General features: G+C 39.1%; 2 protein-coding genes across 11 annotated transcripts in view; one reads left to right on the top strand and one right to left on the bottom strand.

The window, feature by feature from the left end:
* The window catches only part of LOC6052037 (GTPase-activating Rap/Ran-GAP domain-like protein 3), a 333316-nt gene extending 316624 nt beyond the window's left edge, over positions 1 to 16692 (top strand). For all 10 annotated transcript variants that reach the window (XM_038264587.1, XM_038264585.1, XM_038264586.1 and 7 more), the window contains 2 exons: positions 12973 to 13888; positions 13974 to 16692. In XM_038264587.1, coding sequence (XP_038120515.1) covers positions 12973 to 13888; positions 13974 to 15187 — 2130 coding nt within the window. In that variant the 3' untranslated portion in view covers positions 15188 to 16692. The remainder of the gene's footprint in view (positions 1 to 12972; positions 13889 to 13973) is intronic.
* On the bottom strand, positions 2759 to 3316 carry LOC6036945 (cecropin-B1). The gene is made up of 2 exons (XM_001846866.2): positions 3147 to 3316; positions 2759 to 2930 (listed from the first exon to the last, which is right to left on the bottom strand). The coding sequence occupies exons 1-2, from the start codon at positions 3243 to 3245 to the stop codon at positions 2850 to 2852; spliced, it is 180 nt and encodes a 59-aa protein (XP_001846918.2). The 5' UTR covers positions 3246 to 3316; the 3' UTR covers positions 2759 to 2849.
* Positions 16693 to 18395: the final 1703 nt, after the last annotated feature.

Here is an 18395-nt window from a genome sequence, read left to right on the forward strand (position 1 = left end):
ATTTTATCACGTTCCTGGTGTAATCTCGTTTTTTTTACTATAAATTGAGGTAAAATTAAATCATTATAGAGAATATTCAAGCTTGCAAAATTACATCTTCCAAATTTACCCAATTTTTTACTGTGATGCATTGTTCGTTTCAAAGCGAATTAAGTATACGAGCAGTTCTCTAGGATTTCGGTCATTCGACTTTTTTTTGTATTTTTTAATCCGGCTGAAACTTTTTTGGTGCCTTCGGTATGCCCAAAGAAGCCATTTTGCATCATTAGTTTGTCCATATAATTTTCCATACAAATTTGGCAGCTGTTCATACAAAAATGATGTATGAAAATTCAAAAATCTGTATCTTTTGAAGGAATTTTTTGATCGATTTGGTGTCTTCGGCAAAGTTGTAGGTATGGATACGGAGTACACTGGAAAAAAATGGTACACGGTAAAAAAAAAATGTGATTTTTTTATTTAATTTTTTATCACTAAAACTTGATTTGCAAAAAAACACTATTTTTTTTTTTTTTTTATTTTTTGATATGTTTTAGAGGACATAAAAAGCCAACTTTTCAGAAATTTCCAGGTTGTGCAAAAAATCATTGACCGAGTTATGAATTTTTTAATCAATACTATTTTTTCCAAAAAATCGAAATTTTGGTCGCAAAAATTTTTCAACTTCATTTTTCGATGTAAAATTGAATTTGCAATCAAAAAGTACTTTAGTGAAATTTTGATAAAGTGTATTGACCATAACTCGGTCAATGATTTTTTGCACAACTAAATTTTTAAGTTATCGCAGTTTTAGTGAAAAAAGTAGATTTTTTGCCAATTTTGTCATTTTCGTGTTTTTACGGATTTTATTTTCAAAAAATCATATCTCGGAATCCTGTTGATGAACTCCTCCCATTTTTTAGTATGTTACGTAAAAATGTCCGGGGAATCCGATTAAAATATTTCCAGACATAGGATCTTTGGTCCAGACACAGTCAAAACGGCATTTTAAAGTTTCATACGCCCTTTTCACATGTTAGGCTAGATTTTTGAAACTTCTTATTATTTTTCCTTGAAAGGCCAACTTATCACCTTTCATTTGCGTATAAGACAATTGAAATCGGTTGAAATGGCGAGGAGTTATGATTTTTTGAAATAAGTGGTTTTTGCGAAAATCGACGAAAATGGTAATTTTTCAGACACCCTAACACTGCGTAGGTCACCCTAATGGCCAAACAAAAAAATATGGGTCTAATTATTTCGGCCAGGGAACCCCCAGAAAAATTTCGAGCCCGATCCGAGCACTTTTGTTTTTTTTTTCATGCTGTTTTCGTGGGGAATTGCTGTATAATTAAGATTTTTTACAAATTTTAAATTTTAAGTCCACAAATTAGAAGTCGACGTAACATTTAGGGACAAAATATCTATATGTTGATACTGACAAAATACAAGCACATGTTGATACTGCTTTCTTCAAAATATTGTAAATTTGGCTTAAAATTCGATATTTACATTTTTAAGGAGATTTAAATGCTACCAGAATCCGCAGCCCTGGACAAAGCCTTTTAATCATTTTCAATGAAATCTGATAATCATTCAAATATGTAGGTATTTGATTCGGAATAACGAATAGTCGCTCCAAAATGAATTAGAAAAGGAAGGTGAAGGAATTCTTGTTCTGATGTAAATGTGTCTCAAATTTTATATAATTCTGTGATGCAACGTCCTAGTAGATAATAATTGATTTCATATCTTGACAAGGAATAGGATTATCGTCACCAAATAGTATCACGACTTAGGATAGTAGGGTACTATTCCAAACAACCTGTAGGGAGGATTTTAGACACAATATTGCAAGGGAAACATAATTTATACTTTTAATGGAAAAAAACATGCCATTGATGGCTGTCGTCACGTTAAGCAAGACTTAGTGTCAAAAATATCGAGTAAATTTTTGCTCTGTTTTGAGGTTCATCGATAATACACGGATAGAAATCCTGTAAGCAGGGTTGCCACATTTGATTCCGTATTTTCGCGAGTCAAACATCTGTATATCTGTATCATGGGGACAAAAATCTGTGTTTGCAATCTGTATTGACATTTTATAACAAATTTGTATGGCTCAAAAATCTGTGAAATACAGATAAACCTGTATATGTGGCAACCCTGCCTGTAAGCTAATCCGGTAACTCTGTGTTGTCGAATTCGAAAACATGGAAATGTTTCCAAAATCGTCAACATTTTTTACGATTTCGCTGTAAATGTTTTCAAAATCGACAATATTGTTGTTCAAAATCGGATTTTTTTTAAGATTTTGGAAACATTTCCATGTTTTCGAATTCGACAACACAGAGTTACCGGATTTGCTTACAGGCTTTTTATCCGTGTAGACAGTTTTTCTGAGAAATATTTGTAGGGTGTTTTTTGTAACAGTCTATAGACTGTTGAAGAACAACAGGTTCAAAATTAATTTAGTTTAGCTTTCTTGAAACATTTTTTCCCCGTATAAACATTGAATTATCAATTGGAACCAAACTTCCGACTCGTCACTGTTTCGAGCAACAAATAATAGAACATGTTATTCTAATTGGAAAAAATTACCCTTCTGGGTTATTGCAGTTTCGAAAAGTACATTAAATTTTCCAAAAATTATATGTGTAAAAAAATAAAGTCGAGTAACGAAAAATGACACAATTATTGAAAAACACGTCTGTTTTCAAATATTAAGCTCGGATTCGTGATATCTCCTCCATAGGACAAAGTTTCACGCAAATCAAGATTGAAATTTTCAAAACATTGTTTATTTGAAATATGAAAATGCACAAGTTTCTTGCTTTTTGAATAGCAAATCACCTCACGCCAGAGCAACGTTAACGTCCGAGGGCCTGCACTCCTGCTGCAACCGGGAGTCCTTTCTGGGCAGCGTTGAACACTCGCTTGCCAGCTTTTTCCTGTGTATGTGCGAGAGAGAAACGTAAATTGTTAGCCATGCTGATCAATATTTAACCATCCCACCAGGGCGACAAATTTCATGGTTTATTGCAGCGCTTAACTGACGCTTAGTCGTGACACGTTGTGGAATGAGTTGGAGAGAATTAGATTTTTAATGGATTTTAAACAAATTTTATGCAATTGTAATTTAATGTAATTAATTTCTAAGAACTTACAATTTTCTTGCCAAGTTTCTTCAACCTTCCGGCTTCGGTTTGGCCCAGCAGCAACAGGGCTGCCAGAATGACAATCAAAAACAGTTTGTTAAAGTTCATGATGGCGGATGCAGTTGGCTTACACCGGTTGTCTTAGTGCTTACAACTCGCTTGGTACTGGATGATTTCTGAATGAACTGCTCTGGTTTTATACACCTATCGTTTCAAACACGATAAAAAAGCACGTGCAGTGGTACATCCCCGGGGCTGTTATCTTTGGCAACCGTGTTTGCCTCCGATAGGACGTACTTTGAGCATGAGCATGAGCATGAGAGACCACCCATGGTTGTCCTTCTCCGTTGCTGAACAGGACCGTAATATCCCATCAGCACAACCGGTCACACGCTTCAACGATCAAATGATGTTTCCCTTATCAACAGCATGCATGAATGCGCTGAAAAGATAAAACATCATGATCATCAAAACTAGAGTCGGTGCGAACAGGAAACAGTCGTTGGCCACCAACGGCGCCCGCCATGTCAGTTTGTAGATCTCGAGGGGATGGGACGGGAATGTTAGTTAGCACAGGCTGCTACCAAGGGTGGGTTCTATACGATATCCACACCCCGCGTGTGCCGGAAAACTACTTCTACTTGGGATTTTGTTAGTGGGGAAGGGTAATGACCAGGATTCATCATAGAGGATGATGATGTGGCCCAATAATCAATGAATTTCGTTAAATAAGGTGATGTATTATGTATTCTCAAGGCAAACAATGCGAATGAGACCATTCCCGGTTATTTGGTGTTGAGTTTAGCATAAATGATTCAATCTTAGACAGCCGACTGTGGAAAGATATAATCAAAATTATGTGTGTTTAAAAGGTGAAATATTAAACTCCGCGTTACATATTTACGTAGAGTTGACCTGAGACTATTTATACTTTTAAATTATTATAATATGAGCGACCAATAAATGACTGATGTGTTATGATGTTATCTGAAGGACTAGAACAATCGCGTTGAAACAATATTTGTCGCCGCGATTCGCGGGAAACGAATAGTCGAATTGAATGATAATTTTTATTTGGCTAACGCAATTTATAACGAATCTTCCCGTGAAACAATTACAAATCATAGAACAAAGAAACCCGGCTGTGACGTGTATCAAATACATGACTAACGAGAAAAACACACTGACGACGATCGACGAAAACGGAACACGAAAAAAAAAAATGCGTCCCGACGGACAGGAACCGCGAAACGGACTGGCTCAGCTCTGCTGTCATCGTGACAACCAGAGCTAGCCGCACCTTCACACACACGCACGCACTCATCCGAAATACACACCGACGACGATCGACGAAAACGGAACGCGAAAAAAAATGCGTCCCGACGGACAGGAACCGCGAAACGGACTCGCCTCCGATAGGACGTACTTTGTCAATGAAAGTGGATACTGAGACAATGAGTAAAATAATAGCTTGTCATTCGGAGGTTCAATGTTAGCTTTCAAGTATGCGGCTTCCTGAAGATAAGTTCGTCTAGCAAGATATTTGAATTTGCAAGAAACTTAATAGTGTTTACTAACTGTATTTTAATTTCTTAGAAAGGCAAGCGACTACATGAGCTCATATAAAACCGCACAATTTATCTGCAAAAAGTTGACATTTTCTCCAACATACGCACTAACCTAGAAAACTCATTTGCAACAACAACACCACCAACAAAATGAAGTCGTCATGGTGGCTGCCGTCCTGCTGGGCCAACTTCAGAGCCGGATTTGTGGCAGGAAGCTGGAACAAACTGTACTCACTCCGGAGTAAACCCTCAACGAACTAAGATTGCTAGAAAAGTCACAATTTCCAATTTATAATCTTTTTCATGAAAAAGTAGCTATGATAACGAAAATTCTCAAATATTCGTGGAAAAGAATACAAAAACTTACTTTATCATTTCTTATTTTTGAAAATAAGCAGCAAAGGTTGTCCCGAGAGTAAACTACAAAACGGCTCGGTGGCACGAGCATAAGCTGTAAGTACTGCCGCAGGGCTTTGACCGTTGTGTATTATGTGTGTGCTATTGCTCAAGTTGCTTCCTCAGAGCAAATCTGCAATGCCATTAGTGTGATGCTAAGACAAACCGTCAGCTTAAAGGCGAATGAAGCATTTTTTGTAGTAATGCATCTTATGTTTTTAAATTCGATTAACATATATTGGGTAACATGCTTTTATTTGTTTTATTGTATTTTCGAATGAATAAATTAATGATAAAAATTAAAAGTAAAAGGAAATTTGTCCTTTCTACTTTCAGCGAGCAGTCTTGTCGAAAAAGAAAAACAGATTTTCTCTACTTCAAATCTGTTTTTCTTTTTCGACAAGACTGCTCGCCAAAACCAGAAAGATTAAAAATAATCAGTCGTTGCGAACCCGGAAATTTGTCCTTTTCCAGGTTATTCGGAACCGATTCCAGATGAGCTAATTATTTTTTGCTCGTTTCAGAGAGCTTAGCTTTAAATTCAATGAAAATGATAAATTTGAACTGTTGATACAGTTCAAACTCGATTATCCGAAGACTCGATTATCCGAGGTTTCGATCATCCGAAGTTCGATTACCCAAAGGTTTGGGACTTCGGAGAATCAAATCATGAACAAAAATATAATTTTTTTTCATGGTTTTTTATATTTTTAACATAAAATTCGAGCTCTGTGTCCCCATTTTAGTTAAATTTGAAGGGTTGATTGCCAATTAAATTGAAAAATATTTTTTTTATCTTATCTTTATGGAGGAGTTGAGGGGTATACTCAAGCTCGACTATCAAAAATAAAACAACTATAAAAATTATTTTTTTTAACACTTCAACTTCAATGATATAAATTCTTGTAAGAAATATGCTTAAAATATCAAATAATGTTATCAAACCATATCAATAAACGTTTTAAGCGAGCCAAACAGGGGAACAGCATGTCATTCCATCAGGCACCTCACATTGGCATATGATCAGTTTTCAACTGAAATCTTGTGATAAATAGCTCAGTAGGAAGTGAGCAAGCAAGTTTAGAAATAGCAAATTGGATGGAAACAAGAGCTGAACCCTAACCTGCCAAACAAATGAGGTTTCTCCTAACTAGATTGCAAATGCGTTCACAAACTTTCAATTTGCTTTCAATTATTGAACCAAAAATCATAATTCCGTTCAATCTTATTTTTTGATGTTTCAGGATTTTCTGGCATTTTGAAGGGTAAAGTAATATTAAATTCGAAAAATTATAGTTTATTTTTCGATAACTTAAACTAAAATTGTTTAGATCAGGGGTGCCCAACTTTTGGACCCGTTTAGATCTGAATTTTCAGAAGCAGCGGCGGGCCGGAAAAAATATTTGATAAAAGTTTAAAAAACAAATTCTGGGTTGTTTTTAAAGGGTTCTACAACTTACGGAGGTTTCCCATGTTAACAGGTTCTTGAAATAAAACTTATTATCCAACTATTATTCAACAGTTGACAGGTTTTAAGCCCTTCTTAAAAAAAAAAAACAAGTGTTGCAAATAAGATCATGCATTTTGATATTACTAAAGAAAGATAGAGAAAATTTTGTTCTTTTTTTGTCGAATGCAATGTTATTATTACTTAAAAAATATAATAACTTTTTTGGTAATTTGCACATGTTTTACTCCCTGAATACATTTTTTTTGTCTTTCAAAATATTTGCTCTTTATTCTTTATTTTCAAAATAATAATTTCCTTTTTTAATTTTTTTTCAGCAGAACATTATTTTGAATTATATTTCTGAAAAAAAAAAACATTAATTATATTTATGCCAACCTTTTGTTTACTCATATCTATTTAAACAGATAAACTCCAAAGTAAACACAATAAAAACTGAAAAGCTTGAAAATTCAAATAAAGTTTTCCTTTGTAGGTTAAAATCATTTTTTTGCTTCAAATTGTTCACATTTTAAATAATAGATTATTTTGTTTTCTGTTTTAGTTTGTTCTATGAGACCGTCACGCTAGACTATTTCTTGAATACTGAAAATTCAGTCTAAAAATATATCTAAATAAAAAGTTTAATGTTTGATAAATTCTCTTTAATCAAACACGATACATGGCTTGAGCAACAGAGTTTTTGATGATAAATTTAATATGGTTAAATCATCATAATTTAAAAAAAATTGCTGTTGATGATGATTTCTATCACTACAACATTCAACAAAATAAAAATAAAAATCCAAACGGGTAATTCTCTACCAACTCACACGAAATTGGGAAAAGTTGCCCCGACCCTTCGTCGATTTGCGTGAAACTTTGTCCTAAGAGGTAACTTTTGTCCCTGATCACGAATCCGAGGTCTGTTTTTTGATATCTCGTGACGGAGGGGCGGTACGACCCCTTTAATTTTGAACATGCTAAAAAAGAGGTGTTTTTCAATAATTTGCAGCCTGAAATGGTGATGAGATGGAAATTTGGTGTCAAAGGAACTTTTATGTAAAATTGGACGCCTGATTCGATGGCGTTCTAAAAAAATTGAAAAAAAGTATTTTTAATCGAAAAAATCACTTAAAAAGTTTTAAAAGCTCTGCCATTTTTCGTTACTGAACTGTACATTTTTTGGAACAAAATGATTTAAAATTTAATGTACTTTTCGAATCTACATTAAGCTAGAAGGGTATTTTTTTCATTTTAAAAATGTCGTGTTTTTTTCTAACTTTGCAGGGTTATTCTTTAGAGTGTAACAATGTTTTACAAATTTGTAGAGCAGACAATTACAAAAGTGTTGCTGTTCGCCCCGATCAGCTAGCTCCCTACGTTGTGTCTAACGGGCCGGCTGGGAAGCACACAAGTTGCCTCAGCAACTACGAAGAACAGCAAAGACGACGACGAAACACCATTCGGAGGACGATACAATAAAGCAAACACACGGTGATTACTTCTGCCGAGGAGACATCCAATCTCCACGGCGGTCAAAACACAAGAGAACGTTTATTCACAACATTACAATACAAGTAGTCAAAACAATAACAATAACAAATAAACGTCAAAATGTCACTCTGACACTACTTCTTTGGTTCACCCCCCCGTACGACGGGGGGTAACTAAAAATAGCTAATTATAGGGTCCACGACCCAACATACCGGTCCCCTAAAACGTCAGTTTTACCCTAGGGAACCTGCTCCTGTGATGCTCTTGCGCCTACCGTTCCGGTCCCCATGGCATCCTCCGTCGTCTTCTTCTTCCGGGATGATTCTGCTTCGCTCGACTGCCATCAACCATGGCCGGAGCTTTACCGCTTGTAGACGCTGCCGTTGATCCCTGGTACTGCTGTCGTCTTCGGCAATCTATCTACGATGGCAAGAGTACCATGACTCCAGACCCGAAGCAGCAGGAACGGTAATCAACAGCCGCAGCTGAGCCAATCAGTGACACAGGTGGTCATTGGCTCATCGGCTGCTTATACGAAAGGTCGTATAGCACCACAAGGGTGGGCGCTTCCGAAAACGACCACTCCGACGTCAATGGCGGCCGAGCCATTTTGAAGCAGCGTAATCATCCGTAAACAGAATCCACAGCGCGGCCGCAATCCTGGTCACGGCACCAATGTTCGCCCCGATCAGCTAGCTCCCTACGTTGTGTCTAACGGGCCGGCTGGGAAGCACACAAGTTGCCTCAGCAACTACGAAGAACAGCGAAGACGACGACGAAACACCATTCGGAGGACGATACAATAAAGCAAACACACGGTGATTACTTCTGCCGAGGAGACATCCAATCTCCACGGCGGTCAAAACACAAGAGAACGTTTATTCACAACATTACAATACAAGTAGTCAAAACAATAACAATAACAAATAAACGTCAAAATGTCACTCTGACACTACTTCTTTGGTTCACCCCCCCGTACGACGGGGGGTAACTAAAAATACCTAATTATAGGGTCCACGACCCAACAGTTGCTATATAAACATAAGGAATTTGCTTATAACTATTACGAGTAATCGTGATTCTACGAAAAAAAAAAGTTTTGAAAAAGTTGGTTGTGTCGATCACAGCCATTCATCGTCACCCGCGACAGACACGGACGACGAAACAAAGAGAAACACAAAAAGTAACTTTTTTCAAAAAAACGTATAATTGCGATAACTCGTGATGGTTATAAGCAAACCCCTTATTATATGTTTATATATCAAATATTTTGTAATGTAGATTCGAAAAGTACAAAGTACAAGTACAAAGCTCTTAGGATTAGGTTACCGTTACAAATAACCTAGAATGTTCGAAATATATTTCCAAGCACTTTTCATGGCTATTTGATAAGTTTTTACGACAAACGAAAACTGGTTCAAGGTAAAATTGCAAAACATAGTACTAGATTTCGCCCAGAGCAAAAATTGGATCTCGTGATTTCGTATGACCCCAGAAATCGCCCACTTTTATTAATTGAAATCACCTTTAAAACAAAGCAATCATCAGATTTTTTTTTTCAAATTTAGACATGCAGGAAAGCACTGAATATATTTTTTTTTTCGAACGAAATGTGTTGTTTTTTCCACATTGATATTATAACCCGCTGTGGTCGAGTTTGACAAAAATATGGCGGCTGTAAAGCATTAGCATTAGCATTAGCATTTGGAGGACGCCCCACCACCGGAAGGCTCCACAACGCTTATCCCACTGTTTGGTGTGGTTCTGTTAGACCCTCATCCGGAACAATAATCCAACACGGGAGATACCATGTCTTCATCTTTTGATGAGTGTGTAATACAGCCCAGGGCATAAGGGGGTCTACGCCGGGTCCAAGCTATCCTCGGGAAAATGAAGGAATGTTAGTAAACACCTATCTAAAGTGCGCAGGGACCCCTACGTCACCTTAGTGGTATAGATGTTTGTAGGGAGGTTTTGGACTCAATGTTAGTAGGAGAGGTAGAACCCTAGGATATACCCCGAAAGGTATTGCGGGCGAGTCAAGTAGATTTAGTTTTTTGATTATTAAACTTATACAGATGATTGTACAGTATAAAAGATGCATGATTTATATATATTCGATTTAAAGCCACGGCAGCTACAACGCGACGAAGCCGTGCATGATTAAATTGTCTTTAGTAATACTAAACCAACCATTTCCTCAGGTAAAAAACAATGCTGATTAAACACAGTTTCAACATGTCTGCTGTTAAACTCAAGCTATTGACTGTAAGAGTAAAACGAAGTTTATATATTTTTCTATAAATTATTGTGTGTTTAAGCGAAATTCGAGGTTAAAAATGATTTAACACATTATTAAAATCTTGAATTTAAACTCTTACAGCAATGCGGAGTGAACATCAAATATTTATTTATTCATTTGTTTTATTGAAATGCGAGAGTTAGAATTTAAATTAAAACGACCGATTCAAAAAGCATTTAATTAGTTAGCATTTAATTATTTTTTTGTGTAATGAGATTAATCAGCATATTTATATTTAAAAAAAAATCGAATTGATCGTTCAAATCCTAAAGTTTAACCGACGCTTAAAAAAACTGTACTCATAAAAAGAAAAAAGTTGTCATTTACGTTATCCTGAAAGAAAATGCATATAAATTATAGTTCGTGGCCCACTATCCACTCTCATTCAAACACGCATTTGCACACACACAACATAGAACGAGCTCACCAAATTAGAGGGATCCTCTTGCGTCGATGTTTGTTGGCTTTGATCAATGAAGCGATTCATTTTCAAAGACTCTTGAGCTGGCATTTCTTCTCTGTTTCATTTTTCAACACTTTTTCATGTCTCACTTTCCCCTCTCAAATAGAATACAATTTGTTTAATTTCCTCGTCATTTTCTTTAAGTTAAAAACAACAACTATTTCCACTTGTCTGTGGCAATCATCACACACACAGCTTCACCCCATGACATTTCTTTCAGCAACATACCTCGATCAGACGTCATTCCAGGGGCACTCTCACAACCGTTCTCTCTTGCTTCCTCTTTCTGCTCTTCGTCCCCACAGAACCACTTGGAGAATCGCCGACTCTTCCCAACACCACAACTCTATCGAGAAATTAAAAGTGAGAGTGTGTGCGTGCAACATGGAGTTAAACTTTTCGTAGTGCCATGGGAACCTTCACAGCAACTGCACAGAAAGTTTAACTCCATGTTACACACACTCTCACTTTTAATTTCTCGATAGTCAAATATATAGGGGCAACTATACCCTTTTTCAGCCTATTTCTATTATCGGCCTATCAGCACTTTGATCATGAATTACAGCTTTCATAAAGTGTTTTTGACTGTTCCAAAGTAATAAATAGCTCGAATAAAAGTGAGCAAGCAACTTTCAATTGTTGATACATCTGAAAATGTTGATTTAATAGCGGTAAACGGCAAAAGTGATGAGAATTGGTCGAACGGCTTAGAGTGATTAAAATGGGTATATTTCCCCTATATACAAATTTGCTCTTGTTCTCCCGCTCTTCTCTTCCAAAGCACTCTCTCAAATCTTTTTTCAAACCTCGCCCGCTCTTCTTATCTTCTAAATCACTCTCACGCTCTTTTTCTCGCCTTGCCGTTCGATTCTTTCCGCGACGCGCCCGCCATCTTGAAAAATTGCGTGGTTTTCACAAAATTACAACATTTTGCAGCTGTATTTTCACAATGATCACTATCTCTTCCTAAATAAAAAAACTCAGCCCCGTTCACAGATCACCTGCTTTTACTCAGCCCCCAGAAACTAGCCAGAAATCCGGCCAAGGGGGTAAAACCGTCGTGGTCTGCGTTGCATGAAGCATTCGTGATTCCTCGAGAAAAAAATTACAACTTCTCTAATAAAGATGCACTTTCACACTTTTCACACCAGAAAAATGCTCCTTTTTCACAACACATTTTCACACTTAAAAATCAACATAAAACCGAAAAAAAACTGCAAAAACCACTACGACCCGAGACCGATGTTGCAAGACGTCCGCTCTCGCCCGATGCTCAACGCAAAGAGGCTGTAAAGAGGCTATTTTTCAAGTGCTGATAAAAACTTGTAAAACAACAGAAATCCATTAGTAAAGCTTCAATTGGGTACTAAACTGCCCACCATTGAAAAAACGGCTAATATCCACTTTTGGTAAAAACGAGATATTAGCACCAGGTGGTAGAGGATGTTCCAACGCATCTTCTGGAAGTTGAATTTTACTGAAATTGTGCTTAGACTTGGCTGCCGATGCGAAAAACCAAACGGCTAATATGCCACTCTTATGGGAAATTGCCTTGACGGAGATTATGTCACAAACACTAAAACGCGTTTTTCTCGGAATACTTGATTTGGCATAATAGCCGAATTTTCAATTATGGGCAGTAAAGCCCTAAGTCAATTTTTATGTACAACGGTAAGAAACACGATTTGGAAGCATTTCTGATAACTTTTTTTCATTTCAATGCAAAAAAAAACATTGACAAGACAACATTTTTTCGATGAATCAACTATGGTCCCATTTGCACGAGCTGTCAAGTAGGACCTTTTCTGTCAAGAAGGACCGTGCAGTTAATTTTTTTTAAATTGAATTAAAATCCATTTTAAATCCTTTCCTTTGTAATTATACTCAGAAAAATAAGCTTTATCGTTGTGAATAATAAAATCACAAATTTGAGCTTAATTTTAGGACCCAATTAGTGTTAGATATGAATGTATATCTGCTAATTAATTGAAGCAAAAAATGGTATAAGTTAGTCAAATACAGATTAGAACCAAGGTGGGCGAAAACTGGATCCTCTACTCTATAATGCGTTCGAATATTCATGAATTTACACTTCTTACGAAAAATGGGTCACTCAAATGATACATATAATCTAATTTAAAGTTACTTTTTCCCTTTCCCAGAACATGCTGAACCGGCGCGCCTTCTCCGAGGTGCTGTACGACGCGCCGCGAACCTCGAAGCTGAAGGAGGACGCCCGCCAGGTGGAGTTTGTGCGCATCGGCCAAGCTCTCAAGCTGGAGGCCATCGTGCGGGGGGACGCCCCCACGAGCATAGCGTCGGCGGGGACCGTGTTCAAGCGGCCACCCTGGGAGCCGCAGTGCTTCTATCCGACGTTTTCACCGCGGAACGACCTGGTCGGCGACAGCTGGGGCCCGGACCAACTGTTTCTGGCCTCGGACGAGGGAACATATCTGATCAAGGAGGACCAAACGCACCGGGTTGTGTTCGACCGGACGTTGTGCGTGAAGCAACTGAGCGTCGTCGAGGATCACGGGATCATGCTGGTGCGGGGTGGGTCAGCGATGCAGAAGGATGGCCACCGGGTGCACGTGTTTAGACTGAGCGAGTTCAGCGACGATCGGTTGGGCCAGCGGTCGCGGATCGACGTCAAGGATCGTCGGATAGATAAGACCCGAGGTTGTCACTTGTACGCGATTTCACGAGCCGGGGAGGCTCATCTGAGGATGGCCGTGGCCGTTGGCCGGAAGTTGTTGATATTCCAGTGGAAACATACGGCCGCGTGGACCTCGTGGTGTCCAAACAGTGACAACGACACCGTCGAGGGGTTCATCTTTCTGAAGGAAATCACACTGCACGATCTGCCGTCGATTATGACGATTTTGGAGGGTTCGTGTCCGAACGCGGGGCTGCTGATTTGCGTAGGGTTCAAGCACACGTTCGAGGTGGTGTCGGAATCGACGGGACACTCGACGAAGCTGCACGAAGCTGACACCAAGAAGCAGGCCGGGATTCACCTGGTGGCGGCGCTGGATTTGTACGACGGACAGGACACGGAGCTGCTGTTGTGCTATAATCGTAAGTTTCGGGTTTTTTATGGTTAACAAAGTATTTACTGACAAAGACAAAAAAATTCATTTAACTAAAACCTTGTATATTCCAGACACCTGCCACTTCCAGAAGCTGTCGGACGAGTGCAACAGCAGCACCGAGTTCGACTTTCAGTTCAACACCCCGCCCAGCTCGGTGGTGTGCGCCTTCCCGTACATCATCGCGTTCACGCCCGACTCGATGGAGATCCGGCTGCTGGTGAACGGGAACCTGGTGCACACGGTCATGATGGCCGAGCTGCAGCTGGTCACGTCGAAGAAGGACATTTACTTCGTGACGACTGCGCCCGAGTTCATCCCGAAAGGTGCCAAACTGCGTGGTCCCGACTCGGAGGACCACGAGCTGGTCAAGCCTCGCATCGAGGAGAGTAAGGTTGCGCCAGAGGAGGAGGAGGGACGGGGGGATGGTTCCGCTGGACGGAGCAGGTTGAGCTCGGACGAGGACAACGGTGGTGGGAATACGGTGGTTGAGGAGAGTTCCGGGTTGGCGGTGACGCCACAGATTCAGCGTGCCAAGTCGTTGCAGAATTCGAAGCCGGAGGGACAGGGCGAACGGGCCAAGGACAGTGTGCTGACGGTGGACGACCTGAAGCGATCGATGTCAAAGAGCAATTCGTACGGCGAGGGTGGATCTTCGTTTACGATACCGACCACCACGTGCAGCAAGGACTTGGCGAAGCATTTTGGCGCACAGCCTCAGCCTAACACCAAAAACCTGTGCAAGCACTTTGGCGAAGCCTCAGTGCCACCGAATTCACCCCAAAACAACACGATGGCCAAGGGCAGCTCGCCCAGTTCGCCCACCCGAAAGTCCTTCATTCGGCAGCCTACGCTAAAGTTGAGCAATTCCCAGCAAAACGAAGGCGAAACGTCCCCCTCGAACGGCAACACCAAGCCGTTGCGAATCTACCGAATTCCGCTGACGAACCTCACCGGAACGCACGTCCAGTCCCACCACTATCACTACCCAAGTGCGGACGGATCGGCGAAAAAGCCCACGGCAATCGCCACCAAAATGCAGACGCAACCAACTCCGGCGACGACGACGACAAAACCCTCGACGAACGACGCCAAACCTGCGCTGAGTTCGTCGCGCGAAGAAGACGAGGACGCGGCCAGTTCCGGAGAAGCTCCCGTGCAAAAGATGAGCATCTTCGACCAGATCCAGCAGGATCTGCAGGAGCTGAGCTTGAAGGACAAAGTGGACGGAACGTCGCAGCAACAGCAGCAGGGTGATCTGCTGAGTTCGGTGCTGACGCCACTTTAAGGAGACGCAGAATCGCTCAAAAAAAAACGTTGCAAAGCCATCCAAAACAGGACACAGGAACGCATTTTCACGTTGTTACTCTAGGCTATTTAGTACTTTAAAGAAAAGATTCTATATCGGGAGGAGGGCGGAAAATAAAACGCGAAAGAAAAAAAAATCTTCGTTGATCAGAGCGCAACAAGGTTTCAAAAGTTAGGCCAAATGAACCAAAATGATAAAGGGACGGGACGCGGCGCTTCGCACACTTTTTCTGCTACAGGCGAAAATATCCATTTTCAATTTTGCGTCGTCGGCCAAGTTTACACGATACTGCGATTGGGGTGTTGGTTCTTTAACTGCAAAGCTGATCCAAAGCAATTTACGAAACAAGGTTTCTGTTTGTGACTTGTATTCATTTACTAAAACACACTCAAAGTTCGTTTTGAAAAGAGCTTAAGAACCGAATGTGATCAATCAGTACCTGGTTCATTAAACAATTTTTTTCCAACCCAACTAGATGATTTTTCTGCTGGTCCACTTGATACAGCTAAAGATGAACTGTCACAATTTTTACTTTTGCTGCTTCCAAGCGACAATTGTACTGTTACTGGGGAGTTTCTTGTTGGTTTTTGGCGGAATCTTTTAACCTTCTACAACCCAACCCCGCCTCTAAACGTTCTTTGATCTAAAAAATTGCCAAAATTCCTTTTTTCAACCAATTTAAGATCTTTAAAAAGCATTGGAAAGAAGAACTTTTATTTAAAATTTCAAAAAAAAAAAAATGAGGGGTGGAAGTGTGACCTGTTTTATAATTGTGACTTTGCCAATATTTAAAAAAAAATGTCATTTTTTCTAGGGTCAACTTTGGCTGCGTTTTGACTATTATTTCTTATATTTTATGCAGTAATGGCTTTGAAAACATGAAAAAAACTAAAAAGGTAATGATAGGAGGTGGTAGAATAAGCCGAATACTAACAAAAACAAACATAAACTTAACATGATAATTGCAAATTTAAAAACTAAAAATAAAACAAGAAAAACATAAAACATGACTAGTAAAGTTTTTCGATGAACAAACGTTGCTCCAAATGACCTTTAAAAAAATTGCTCCAAATAGGGTAATTTTTTGTGAATTTCGTGACATAAACAATTATTGTATTCTGAAAAAAATCAAGCAAAGTTTCCCTACAGGAACTGCTGACTTTTTTAATTAACTAGGTTGATCAATGCCACTACACCTCACCACTTCGTTACACAAATTTAGCTAAATAGGTTCGAACTTTCTCAAAAACATGTTAAGTTCTACTATTCACTGCTGACATGAAAATTACAACTGTAAATGAAAATGATTTCACCCCAACTTTACACAAAAAAGGACAAATTTGAAATCGACTTGTTCGGCTAAAAAAAAAAAACGAAGTTGACTTTATAGCTGTCGGCCATCATTGCTAGTACCAACCACTAGTGTCTTCCTTTTTAACTAAAAGGACTTCGCCGCCCTGGGCTCCTAAGTGTATGAAAGTATGGCACGGAGCGACGGCGCCGAATACCCATATTTACACAAAGAATTTTAGAGCGCCCGCCGCGGGATTCGAACCAGCAACCTCTGGATTGTGAGTCCAGTGCGCGGTCCGATTGATCCACACGGCTATCGAATAACAAAACATGCAAGAATCTCGAATTTCAGCAAGAGGTGCTTCGACACTCTTTCTGTTTTTGGCACCGCCCCAAAGATTTGCATTTTTTGTCAATTTTTTTTTTTCTAGAAGCCAAGGGTCCTGATTTTCGGCTCAAAGATCAGAAATCACTCACTCATCACCGAACGAATCTTTGTCGACTAAAGCGCGCAACCATTCGCGAGCGAACACGACACACTGGCTGCCAGCGGCTTGTTCAATTGTTTCACTCAGCGAAACAAATAGGACTTCGTGATTTTTTTTTCCTACTTCGTCCGTCAACCCGAGTCACACACGAATATGTTCAGAGAGTAGAGAGCCTAAAAAATACTAGCGTTGTGCTAACCTAGCCTGCACTACAACGACTACAACAGTTTGCCGTCAATTTGAATTTGGCATTGTGGAAATTGCTGTCAAATAAGTCTTTGATGTTGTGTTAAAAACAAAATTGCAAAATATAATTGATATCATTGATTTATGGAAATTACTTAAATGATCCAAGCAAAGCCGATCACAAACTAGGGGAAATATACCCATTTTAATAACTCTAAACCGTTCGAGCAAATCTCATTACTTTTGCCGTTTTCCGCTATTAAATCAACATTTTCAGATGTATCAACTTGGTATCAACAATGGAGAGATGCTTGCTCACTTTTATTTGAGCTATTTATTACATTGGAACAGTCACAAACACTTTACGAAAGCTGTAATTCATGATCAAAGTGCTGATAGGCCGATAACAGAAATAGGCTGAGAAAGGGTATAGTTCCCCTATTTCCAGTCAGCTTTGAGCGACTTAATGAAATCGGTCTCTCTGAACCATTCGCTGTACTACCTGTTGGAAGTGAGAGGGAGAGCAAAGAGAGAGTATTCAGTAGCGATTGGTGTGGAAGTGACAACTGGTAGGAAACGGTCAGAGCAGTTTTTCGTCGCGCTAGATTTGTGCTCGCGAGTGACTGAGTCTTTTTTGAGCATGGCCCTCCTTGCTAAAAACCTTTTTATTTCGAATGTCGTCTTCAGATTTGAATACAAATTTCTCGATATATACGCGTTTTAATACCACATTAAACGTTATCATCGTGTTGCTGCCAGCATAGAAATAAAAAGGCAAACATTCACATCTTCATCCCTTTTCAAATGAAAATCTTGAATTGTAAAAGGTCATTTCATTTTTATCGGATGGATCAGTAATTTTCAGGAATGTTTTATGTTGCGGAGCTATCGGCTATTTGAGTGAAAATCGAAATACTATTTTTCCTTTTTCATTTTCTTTTTGTGGCTATTTCTCAGCAACTTCTTCAAAGGTTCTGAGACAAATTTTAAGTAAATTTTCCGAAGTATTCGAAAATGCAATCATATTTATTGTGTCAAAATGTGAAAACATGAATGGAAAAACTTGTCCAGATTCGATAATCCGAAGGTTTGTATGAAACTTCGGATAATCGAATCATGAACAACAACAAAAAATGTCTCGTATTTTTTTAATTTTCTAACATTAAATTCAAATTCTGGAACCCAATTTTATTCGAATTTGAGTTGTTGATTGCCAAATA

Source organism: Culex quinquefasciatus, chromosome 3, assembly GCF_015732765.1.
Source record: "Culex quinquefasciatus strain JHB chromosome 3, VPISU_Cqui_1.0_pri_paternal, whole genome shotgun sequence".
Classification (NCBI taxonomy): domain Eukaryota; kingdom Metazoa; phylum Arthropoda; class Insecta; order Diptera; family Culicidae; genus Culex; species Culex quinquefasciatus.

Coding starts and splice junctions, on each gene's coding strand:
- LOC6036945 (XM_001846866.2), bottom strand. CDS start 3,245: ATGAACTTTAACAAACTGTTTTTGATTGTCATTCTGGCAGCCCTGTTG. Junction 2,931..3,146: donor AGAAACTTGGCAAGAAAATT/GTAAGTTCTTAG, acceptor GCACATACACAG/GAAAAAGCTGGCAAGCGAGT.